This window comes from Chiloscyllium plagiosum, unplaced genomic scaffold (genome assembly GCF_037043375.1).
Source record: "Chiloscyllium plagiosum isolate Xiang-an unplaced genomic scaffold, Cpla_swu_hap1 HiC_scaffold_36, whole genome shotgun sequence".
In the NCBI taxonomy this organism is placed as follows: Eukaryota; Metazoa; Chordata; class Chondrichthyes; order Orectolobiformes; family Hemiscylliidae; genus Chiloscyllium; species Chiloscyllium plagiosum.
This window is the reverse complement of record NW_028270174.1, coordinates 475,894-487,943: the sequence shown is the minus strand read 5'-3', so window position 1 is coordinate 487,943 and position 12,050 is coordinate 475,894. Positions and strand designations below refer to the sequence as shown.

The 12,050-nt window shown below is 49.7% G+C and overlaps 1 protein-coding gene across 1 annotated transcript in view; it reads right to left on the bottom strand.

The window, feature by feature from the left end:
* Window positions 1-7,211, bottom strand: part of pcgf3 (polycomb group ring finger 3) — a 212,001-nt gene extending 204,790 nt beyond the window's left edge. Inside the window, exon 1 of the mRNA XM_043674543.2 lies at window positions 7,129-7,211. Within this exon, the coding sequence (XP_043530478.1) occupies window positions 7,129-7,176 (48 nt within the window). The 5' untranslated portion in view covers window positions 7,177-7,211. The remainder of the gene's footprint in view (window positions 1-7,128) is intronic.
* Window positions 7,212-12,050: the final 4,839 nt, after the last annotated feature.

Sequence of the window (12,050 nt, the reverse complement as noted above, 5' to 3'; positions counted from 1 at the left end):
TCCCGAGTACACTTTAAATTCTCTCTCATGGGTAGCTCTGCCCATGTGATTTTCCCAATGCACATGAAGATTAAAGTGCTTTTTTTTTAAAACATGTCCTCAGTACCTCCTGATTTACTGTTTGTCCTATAGTATAGCTATTCTTAAAGAGCCTATAGACTACTCCCACCAGTGTCTTCTTTCCCTTGTTATATCTTACTTTGCATGTGGATTCTTCATTTTCCAATCCAAGATCTTTCTTGTTATTGTACTTATTTCATTTAGTAGTGACAAAGCTAACCCAAACTTTAGAAAACATCACATTCCCTGAATATTTAGTTCCCAGCTATGATCTTCTTTTAACTATGATGACTGCAAGATTTTACACATTAACCTCTATTTGTGCTGTTGATTAATTTATTTTGCACCGAATACTATGGGTATTTTGAGTAAAAAGCAATTAATTTTATCCTCCTTTGACTCTATTTATTGTCATTTTCCTGCTTGTACAATCTGTGACTTCTTGTCCCACTCTGGATATCAGTATCCAAATTGCAACCCTACAATGTTGCCATTGCCTTTTGCTTTTTAAACCAATGTTACCCCTCTCCTCAACCCTTTCCCATCTACTTAGTTTAAAGCCCTCTCTGCTTGCTAGTTATTCATTCACTTTTTCACTCGTCCCAGATGAATCAAGTTAAGCCCATCCTACTAGATCAGCTGCCATCTATCCCCATTGCTGGTGTCAGTGCCCATGAACTGAAATCTGTTTCTCCAACTTGCCAATTTAATTATCCCAATATTTGAAGATGGCAGGATATATTGAAAAGATGGTTAGCAAGTCATACAAGATTGTGGCCTTCATATGTAGAGATTTAGACAACAAAAGAAGGGAGGGTATGCTCAACATATATATTTTTAAAAATCGCTGCTCATACCAACTTGAGCATTTCATCCAGAGGATGTTGCCCATTCCTAATTGCCCAGAGAGCAGTTAAGAGTCAATCTCATTGCGGTGATTTGGAGTCACATGCAGGCCAGTCCAGGTAAGGATGGCAGTTTGCCTCTCTAAAGGACATTAGTGAACCAGACGGGTTTTTCCAACAATCAACAATGGATTCACAGTCACGATTCGAGTCTTAATTGCAGATTTTTTTTTATTATTGAATTCAGATTCAAATATCTGCCATGGCAGGATTCGAATTTAGGTCCCCAAAACAATATCTCAGTCTCTGAACTAACAGTCTAGCAATAATACCACTCGGCCATTGTCTCGTTGTAGTCACCACACACTAGGAAGGATGTAAATGTCACTGCAAGGGTGCAGAGGCAATTTACCAGAATGATTGCAAGGATGGGGGAATTTTAACAAGGTTCAGTTGGGGAAGCTGATTTCTTCAGAGAAAAGAAGAGTGAGGGTAAATTTACAGAGATTCAGTTAATTGCCGAGAGGTGCGAGGGAGGAGCAAAGGACTTCTGGGAAGGTTTTAAGCAGAACGTGGCAGGTGAGAGACAGTTCACATGTCTCTGCTGACGACATCTGCGGGAAGTGCACTCAACTCCATCTCCTCGAAAACCGAGTTAAGGAACTGGAGCTAGAGCTGAATGAACTATGGATCATTCGGGAGGCTGAGGGGGAAATTGAGAGGATGTACAGGGAGGTGGTCACTCTCCAGACACAGGATAAGGACAACTTGGTTACTGTCAAGGGGAGGAAATGGAACAGACGGTCAGAGCAGGGATCCCCCGTGGCCGTTCCCCTCAGCAATAAGTTTACTGTTTTGGATACTGCTGGTGGGAACAGCCTACCAGGGGAAAGCCATTGTTGTCAGGTCTCTGGCACTGAACCTGGCACTGTGGCTCAGAAGGGAAGTGGGGAAAATAGAAAAGCGCTAGTGGTCAGGGACCAATAATTAGATGAATTAACAGGAGATTTTATGGCCAGGAACGGGACTCACGGAAGGTATATTGCCTCTCTGGTGCCAGGGTCCGGGATGTCGCTGATCAGGTTTACAGGATTCTGAAGGGGGAGGGGGAGCAGCCAGAAATCGTGGTACATATTGGCACCAATGATATAGCCAGAAAAGGGATTGAGCATCTGAAAAGTGACTACAGAGAGTTAGGTTGGAAGCTGAAGAGCAGGACGAGTAGAGTAGTGATCTCAGGTTTGCTACCGATGCCACAAGATAGTGAGATGAGAAACAGTCAGCGAATTCAGCTTGACACGTGGCTGCAAGGCTGGTGCAGGAGGGAGAGCTTCAGATACCTAGACCATTGGGATACCTTCTGGGGAAAGTGGGACCTGTACATGAAGGATGGGTCGCACCTAAACTGGAGGGGCACAAATGTCCTGGATGGGAGATTTGCTTGTGTGATTCGGGAGGGTTTAAACTAGTTTGGCAGAGGGTGGGAATCAGAGCCACATGTCTGAGAGGGGGTCAGTTGCAGATGGGGCAGTGACAGGATGTCTTGAATCTATCAGGAAGGTTTCTCACGCGATAAAACAAAGGAATCAGTTAAAGTGTGTCTGCGTCAATGCAAGGAGTGTCCAAAATAAGAGGGACGAACTTAGAGCATGAATCAGTACTTGGGGCTACGATGTTGTGGCCATAAAGGAGACATGGGTTTCACAGGGACAGGAATGGTTGCTTGATGTTCCAGGGTTTAGAATGTTTAAAAATAACAGGGAGAGTGGAAAAAAATAGGAGAGGGTGTAGCATTGCTAATCAGAGAGCACATCACAGCTACAGAAACGTAGTTTGTTGAGGAAGGTTTGTCTACTGAGTCAGTATGAATAGAAGTTAGGAACAGCAAGGGAACAGCCACCGCACTGAGGGTTTTCTACAGACCACCGAAAAGCAGTAGAGAGATTGAAGATCTCATAGGCGGGCAGATTCTGGAAAAATGCAAAAGTAGCAGGGTTGTTGTTATGGATGATTTCAACTTTCCCAATATCGACTGGAACCTCCTAAGTGCAGATGGTTTGGATGAAGCCATTTTTGTCAGGTGTGTTCAGGAAGGTTTCCTTACTCAGTGTGTAGACAGACTGACAAGGGGAGAGGCCATTTTAGATTTGGTGCTCGGCAATGAGCCAGGACAGGTGTCAGATCTCGTGGTGGGAGAGCACTTGGTGACAGTGATCACAACTGCCTCACATTTAGCATAGCCTTGGAGAGTAAAAGGAGCAGTTACCAAGGGAAGATAATTATTTGGGGAAAAGGAAATTATGACGCTATCAGACAGAAGTTGGGAAGTACAGACTGGAAGCAATTGTTCCACAGAAAGGGCACAGCTGATATGTGGAGACTATTTAAAGAGCAGTTGTTGCGAGTGATGCACAAATGTGTTCCCCCGAGACAGGTGAGAAGGGTTAGATTAAGGAACCTTAGATGACGAGGACAGAGGAGGTTCTCGTCAAAAGGAAGAAGGCAGCTTACATAAGGTGGAGGAAGCAAGGATGTAGCACAGCTTTAGAGGATTACAGACTTGCGAGAAAGGAGCTCAGAAATGGACTGAGGAGAGCCCAGGAGGGAACACAAAAAAGGTTTGGCAAGAAGGATTAGGGAAAACCCAAAGGCATTTTACTCATACATGAAGAATAAGAGAACGATCAGGGAGAAGGTAGGACCGATCAGGGATACTGGAGGGAACTTGTGCGTGGAGTCTGAGCAGATAGGGGAAGCCCTAAATGAGTTTTTTGCTCCGGTTTTCACCAAGGAAAAGGAATTTGTTGTAAATGAAAACTTTGAGGAGCTGGGATACAGTCTTGAAGAGATCAATATTGATGAAGTTGATGTGCTAGAAATGTTGGAAAACATTAAGATTGATAAGTCCCCAGGGCCAGACCAAATTTATCCTAGGCTATTCCGGGAAGTGAGAAAGGAGGTTGCTAAGCCACTGATGAGGATATTTGCCTCCTCACTCTCCACGGACGTCGTACCGGAGGATTGGAAGGAGGCAAATGTTGTTCCTCTTTTCAAGAAAGGTAAGAGGGAAATCCCTGGCAATTACAGAGCAGTCAATTTTATGTCTGTGGTCAGCAAAGCTTTGGAAAGAATTCTGAGGGATAGGATTTATAACTATTGGCAAGGCATAGTGTGATTAAAGTCAGTCAGCAAGGCTTTGTGAGGGGCAGGTCATGCCTCACAAATCTTGAGTTCTTTGAGGAGGTGTCAAAACAGGTCGACGAAGGTCGAGCAGTGGATTGGTGTATATGGATTTCAGCAAGGCATTTGATAAGGTTCCCCATGGTCGGCTCATTCATAAAGTCAGGAAGTATGGGATACAGGGAGATTTGGCTATCTTGATTCAGAATTGGCTGGTTGACAAAAGGCAGAGAGTGGCTGCAGATGGAAAATATTCTGCCTGGAGGTCAGTGTTGAGTGGGGTCCCGCAGGGCTCTGTTCTCGGGCCTCTGCACTTTGAAGTTTTTAATCAATGACTTGGATGAGGAGGTTCAGGGGTGGGTTAGTAAATTTGCAGATGACACAAAGGTTGAAGGTGTCATCGATAGTATAGAGGGCTACTGCAGGCAACAGTGTGACATAGACAGGATGCAGAGCTGGGCTGAGAAATGGCAGATGGAGTTCAACCTGGATAAATGCAAAGTGATGCATTTTGAAAGGATGAACTGAATGCTGAATATAGGATTAAAGACAGGATTCTTGGCAGTGTGGAGGAACAGGGATCTGGATGTGCAAGTACATAGATCCCTCAAAGTTGCCACCGAAGTGGATAGGGTTATTAAGAAAGCATATGGTGTTTTGGCTTTCATTGACAGGGGGATCAAGTTTACGAGCCACGAGGTTTTGCTGCAGCTCTACAAGTCCCTGGTGAGACCACACTTGGAATATTGTCTCCAGTTCTGGTTGCCCTATTACAGGAAAGATACAAAGGCTTTGGAGAGGGTGCAAAGAAGGTTTACCCGGATGCTGCCTGGACTGGAGGGCTTGCCTTATGAAGAAAGGTTGAATAAGCTCAGACTTTTCTCCCTGGAGAGGAGGAGGAAGACAGGAGACCTGATCGAGGTATACAAGATACTAAGTAGAATAGATAAAGTCAATAGCCAGAGACTTTTCCCCAGGGCAGGACTGACTGGTACGAGGAGTCGCAGTTTGAAGACATTAGGTGGAAGGTATAAAGGAGATGTCAGAGGTAGGTTCTTTATGCAGAGAGTAGTGAATGCATGGAGTGCGTTGCCAGCTGTGATGGTGGAAGCAGAGTCACTGGGGACATTTAAACGACTGCTAGACATGCACATGGATAGCAGTGAGTTGAGGGACGCGTAAGTTATGTTATTATATTTTACATTCGGATTAAACTCGGCACAACATCGTGGGCCAAGTACTGTGTTGTACTTTTCTATGTTCTAACTAGGATCAGTTTACATAAGGTAAATAAACAAAAGGAGTTCCCCACTTGCTGATGGTACAGGCCTAAGGAAACAGACATTTGAGATTTTTGGAAACAGATGTGGGAGATGCTGCAGAACTTATTCCTGCAGCAATTGATAATGACCTGGAATTCTCTGTCTACAAGTGTGAGGGGAGCGGAGACAATCAATGATTTCCAAAGGAAATTGATGCGCACCTGAAGGAAATAAACTTTCAGCGCTATAGGGACAGATTCTACAGATCCAATTCTATAAACTGAATTGCCTTCTATATGTCATACAAGTACTGAGATGCTACACAGTTCACAAGTGATTGTTACAACAGCATGACCTTGAAGTCCTATGTCTAAGTAATGGATAAAGGGAAATATTTTATCAGAAAAGACATGGGATTTATATATGGAAGATAGCAGCAACACCAAAGAAAACATTCCATTTTCAGAACTTTTCACACAACATCTGATAAAGTACCTGCAACACTTTATTCTTTTTCAAGACTCTGATGGACTTGGTTTGTTTCTAGTATAATCTGTCTTACATTAGATTACAAAGAATCTGCTCATCTAAATGCAGGATTCTAACAGTCAAAAGAATCCTTATTAAGTGACACATCAAGCACTGAATCAGCAACTATCATATTCAACAGCAATAAATGGTAAAAGCTTTCCAATATATGAAATGTCATCAACTTGAACATTTTTCCTCATATCACCTTAATTCAACACCAGATCTCACAGGGGAAAAACAGAAATATCAAAAACTTAAGTCAAATTACACCAATAGTGACAAATTAGAAGAACTAAATATCTTATAGCTGCAGTCAAACATATAAGAACAAATCATACTGAACAGGAATGAAACAGAGAAACTTGAATGAATACAAAAAACTGGTTAGGAAAGGAAGATAGAAAGAGCTGGATCAAGTCAAATGATGAGGAATTTTAAATAAAAACAAAGTACAGGAGAAACACAGCAGGTCTGGCATTTGGGGAGCTCGAAAATGAGTAAATGCTCATCCTTGTAACCATTTTTTCAAAGACCATTCAGAATCTCAGCATTAACGAGGTTTCTCACCCAACAGATGTTGCCAGACCTGCTGGGTTTCTGCAGTGCATCGTTTGTATTTCAGATTTCCAGCATCCACAAAATTTTGCAAGGAACTTGACAGGGGCAAAATGGTAAGGGATGAGGGAAAAGAATAATTACAAACTATTATCATAGCCTGGAATATTGCACAGGTTATCAAGACCTTGGTGACAGGACAGTATAGGTTTTATAGGTTCTGTGGTGAGAGGATGGTATGTTGGGGATTTTACTGGCCTCCATGGTAAAAGGATGGTATACTGGGGGGTTATTGGTTCCATGGTGACACGATGGCATATGGGAGGGGGGGGGGGGGGGGGTTGGTGGTGGTGGCTATTGGCGCTATGGTGACAGGATCGTATATTGATGCTTATGATCAGTCCAGGCTTCTGGCGGTGAACCCTGACACTGAAGTCTCTTGAGTACTCCGAGGGGGGAAGAGAGACCACGGCACAAAAGCTGAGCAGTGCCGCCCCTTCCTTGGGCTGCCCCCGCCCGGGCCTCGGTTCACAGGCGCTGCTCTCTGCGCCGCGGGAGGTATTTTGGCAGCGGATTGGGGCAGGAGAGGCAGAGGGCGGACGCGCTCGGCTGAGAGTGGGCGGAGGAACCGGTCAGATATAGGGGGCGGGGGCCGGGTCCGAGGCCGAGGACCGGCTCCGCGATGCCGCACTCACCTGTCTCCGCGACGCTGCGAGGCTGAGGGGCGGCGGACTCGGACTCATTGATGGACAACCACCGCCGCCGCTTTCCCCGTGACGCCAGCAGTCTGCGCCCACCGGCCTCTCCGTCATCAGAAAGCGCCCAGTGCCGGATGCACATGCGCAGTGAGGAGAGAATACCGCGTGTTTCGGAAGGCGGGAAAGTGAGAGAACGTGAAGTAACTCGATAGAGGTCCGTATCCTGTCGCTCTTTATTTACATATGAAGTACCTTAACTCGAGTACTGCCTCTTCACAGTCAGAGCCAGAATGTCTGACGGTCCTTTTTTTGTTCTGACAAACAATACCCTTCGATCAACGGGCTTCTCCTGGTTAATGTTTTGTTAAACGTTAGCCCCGCAGTTCCCATGGTGTGTGTGAGCGGGTGTGAGACACAGTGAGAGACACAAGGTGCACGAATCTTTATTCAATTTTCACCACCTGATGATTTTTTTTCATATTTTATTAAACAATTCACAGTTTACAAAACAAATAAAATTTACCGCTGTTTACAGAGAAACAGCAATTTTACAAGGGAGAGGGGCAGCAAAGCCAGGCCCAAAACCCTAACGTTCAACCAGCTTTCAGGGAAATGAGGACAAACCTCAAAGCCCAGTTTCAATCACCACAAAACAGTAACAAAGACATTTGTTTGTACAAGACAGTTCAATTACATAAAAAAAAAGGTGCATACAATACAGACCCCCAGAAAACCCAGCAAGGCCCCCCACTTTCCAGCCATTCTAAGGCAGCCTGCCCCGAGACAACCCTCTTTTTTTTCTATTTTGAAGAGGAGAGTCCTTGACACTGGTCCAGCTCCCTCAGAGCTCTCAAAGTGAACAAAGCCTTTGACACTCCTGTTTAGTTTTTTTCAATCTTGTTTTTTTTAACCCTACCCTACTGCCAAACTGCAGGAGTGCTTATTTTTTCCCCAGCACCCATGTTGTGTGTGAGCAGGTGAGAGACACAGTGAAAGACGCAAGGTGCACAAATCTTTATTCAAATTTCCACCACCAGGAAGAAAGGAAACACCCAAGTGGCCAGTGACAAGCAGTGCCCTTCACATCAAAGGGCAACGCTGTGTGATCAAACAGTGAAGGGGAGGGCAGGGATTGAATCAAAAATAGGTGGAGGGGGAAATATTGCACTCCACTCCCTGCAGCGCCCACCTCTCCCTGAACAACTCCAGGGTGTTGGTGGACACCGCGTGCTCCTTCTCCAGAGATACCCGGGCTCTAACGTAACCGCGGAAGAGGGGCAGGCAGTCGGCCCTAACGACCCCCTCCATGACCCGCTGCATCGACCTGTTTATGGCCAGTTTGGCCAGGCCCAGGAGCAGACCCACGAGGGAGGTCTTCAGACCTGCCCCCCTCCTCCGTATCGGGTGCCCGAAGATCAGTAGCATGGGACTGAAGTACAACCAAAAGCAGAGGAGAAGGTTTTTAAGAAAATCAAAAAGGGAGTGCAAACGCCCACACCCAATATACACATGGTCCACAGACTCCACAGAGCCACAGAACAAGCAGTTGGGCTGGGAATCTGAACCAACGCAATCCGCGGTTGCAGGGGACCGCTGCACGCAGCGCCCTCCACCCCAGATCCCAGAGGGAAAGGGGGAGGACTCCCACGTCGAGAGCCCTCCACTCGGGATCCCCAGCCACCACCCGGTGGAAAATGGGCACGCCAAGGCCTGTCCTGACAGTGGATGAGGGAGAAGAGGTGGACGGTGTGCAGCAGCAGTCTATACAGGGCCCTCCTTTTTACGTCCTGAAAGGGAACAAAATTAAAATTCCAGAGGCAGCTCAGGTTGTGGGGCACATGCTCTCGTGGGAAGTACAGGACTTTGGGGCCAATGTGAAATTCCGTCTGGGCTGGGGTGAGCGCGGACGGGATCCCACCGCACACCTGAGCATCCTCCAACTGGTGCACTACGTCGGGTCCGAGCACTGCCGTTTTAAGGCGTCGGATGGCGGTGGCCACGTAACGGACGTCTACCGCTGCCCTGCTCGCTATGTCCTGCGGCAGCGACCAGCCCAGTCCCCCGGCACCCAGCACGTCCCCGACCCTGATCACCCTCGCCCCCAAGGCCTTCCCCTCCGACAGCCACTCAAACCCGCGAGTACGGAGGTGCGGATTCCTGACGACAGCCGCTACTCCTGCTGGAGGGTAGGCGCGAAGCGATTCGACCATGTTCCAGACAGTGATCAGGTCCTGGTAAAAGACAGGCAGCGTCTTGAGGGCGACCTCCAAACCGTTACGGTCGACGAACAGGGGCTATGTGTTGTAGTTGAGGTTACGCACCTGGCGGAAAAAATACATCGCCAGGGCACACCACCTAGGAGGAGGCTCAACGTAAAGGTATCGCTGCAAGGTCTGAAGACGGAACGTCGCGACCTGGGTGCGGACGCACACGAGCGACTGACCGCCCTCCTCAATAGGGAGACTCAGAACCTGCACAGCGACCCAGTGCATCTTTTTGTCCCAGTAGAAGTCGACCAAGGTTCTCTGGATGTCAGCGACAAAGCCAGGAGGAGGGACCAAAATGACCAGCTAGTACCACAGCATGGCAGCCACCAGCTGGTTTATGACCAGCACTCGGAGCAGTCCTGTCCAGCGGCCTAGGCGAGCCGAGATTTTGGCCTCCAGCTCCTGCCAGTTGGCCGGCCAGGATTCCTCAGCCGGGCTGAGGTAGACCCCCAGGTAGAGGAGATGGGTTGTAGTCCGTGCTGAGGAGGGAGACCGGATGCCAGTTCTTCAAAGGTTCCCCCTTCTTTGGCAGCAGGACGATGACCGGCCTGCGCCAAGAAAGGGGCAGCTCTCCGGCATTTAGACACTCCCCCAGGACCTGTGCGTAGTCACTCCCCAGGATGTCCCAGAATGCCCTGAAGAACTCCACAGTCAGCCCATCCAGCCCCGGGGACTTGCCCCTCAAGAGTCGGTCGAGGGCGCCGGTTAGCTCCTCGAAGGTAACGGGAGCTTCGAGCCTTCCGGCGTCCTCCAGGCCGAGCTGCGGCAGGTCCTCCCACAGAACTCTGCGAGCATCCTCACTGGACGGATCCGGAGAGAACAGAGCCATGTAATAGTTTCAGACGTGGGCCCTCATGCCCTCCGGATCCGAGATGAGGGACCCATCGTCGGCCAGCAGCACAAGGAGCTGCTGACGGTTGCCACGCCTTTTTTCCAGCGAGTAGAAGAAGCGGGAGCCGCAGTCCAGGTCCTGGAGGAGCTGGATCCGCGACCTCACGTACGCGCCCCGAGCCCCGATGAGCTGCAGGTCCCGGAATGTGGCCTTTTTCTCTTCGTACACCCTGCGCAGGGCCGGGTCCGCATCAGGCTGACCGAGGCGTGACTCCAGGTCGAGCATCTCCCTCTCCAACTCCCGGATCCTGGATTTCCACTTCTTCGTCAACCCCCTCGCGTACTCCTGACAGAAGACGCGGACGTGAGCCTTACCCACGTCCCACCATAGCCTCAGGGAGGGGAAGCTTCCCCGCTTCCTTCTCCAGCCGGTCCAGAAACGACGAAACGAGTCCTGGAACCGCTCGTCCTCCAGCAGCAGGTTGTTAAAGTGCCAGTACGCGTAGCCGAGCCTGGCGCCGAACGGAAGGAGTTCTGCCCACACCAGGTGATGGTCTGTGCACAACACCTGCCGCGTGGAGGCCATTGGAAAACAGGAGGCGTACGCCCGCGAAACGTACAGGCAGTCGATTCTGGACGCTCCGACCCCAGGCCTCACGAAGGTGAAGGCGATGGGGTCGGGATGGAGATTCCGCCAGATGTCCACCAGGTCAAAGGACTTGACCAAGTCCCCCAACCTCCTCCCTGACACCCAACCAGTGCAGGCCTGCCCTCGATGACACAGTTAAAATCTCCCCCGAGGACAACGCACTGGCTCTCGTTGATGGAGGCGAGGTGAGCGGACACTTCTCCGAAGAAGAACCTCACTTGCCTCGGCCCGGCCAGGGGAGCATAGACGTTCACCAAGTGAAGCACCGCGCCCCCCAGCCGAACCGTCAGGTGAAGCAAACGGCCTGGCACAGGCTCCCTGACCCCCAAGATCTCCGGCTGAAAATGCAGGGCCAACAAGATAGCCACCCCGCCAGATCTGCGGGTGAGGTGACTCATGTAGACCCCCCCTTGCCACTCCAGGAGCCGGGTGGCTTCGTCTCCCGGGGTAGTGTGGGTTTCTTGCAGGAAGCACACCGCATACCTCCCGTCCCGAAGGACCGAGAGGGTCTGGAATCTGCGCTGTGACTCCCTGCTGCCGTGGATGTTGAGGCTGGCTATAGTTGTCTTCATGTCGGAAGCGTTGTGCAACATCACCAGTACAGTTACAAACTATATACATTTACTGGAAGGCAAGGGAGGGGCACAGAAGTCCCTCACCCTCACCAGGAGTGTCCCCAGGAAGTTCCTGACTCGCTTTCGCTCGTTCACGTCGAGCCCAGGGGCCTGGCGAGCAGCGTGGGCCAACCAGTAGACTGTCTCAAAGGAGCTCCAGCGGGGTCAAGCTCCAGTTGGGCTCTATCCCAGCGACTCCTCCGGAGTTCCTTGAGGGGGAGATTGGTGGGGGGCCTGGGACTCAAAAATGTCGCTGGAGACAGACTCCACATCGTCCCCAGTGTCCACCAACGATCCCGAACCCTCCTCCAGGAGGTCACCTTTGGTCACCTACCCCTCCCCCACCGAGAGATTGGGGGCACCACCAACTGGCTTCAAACCCCCGGCGACCCCACCCCCAGGGTCACCGGCGGTACCTTCCTTGGCACCCCTTCCTGGAATGCCCTGAGTTCGGGTCGTCGGGCAGCAGAGGCTCGTGGCCCTGCTCCCCTCCTGACACTGGGACACCTGGCTCCTCGGGGAAAAGGTCCTCCCCCAGGGCCAAGGCCCCCACAAAAA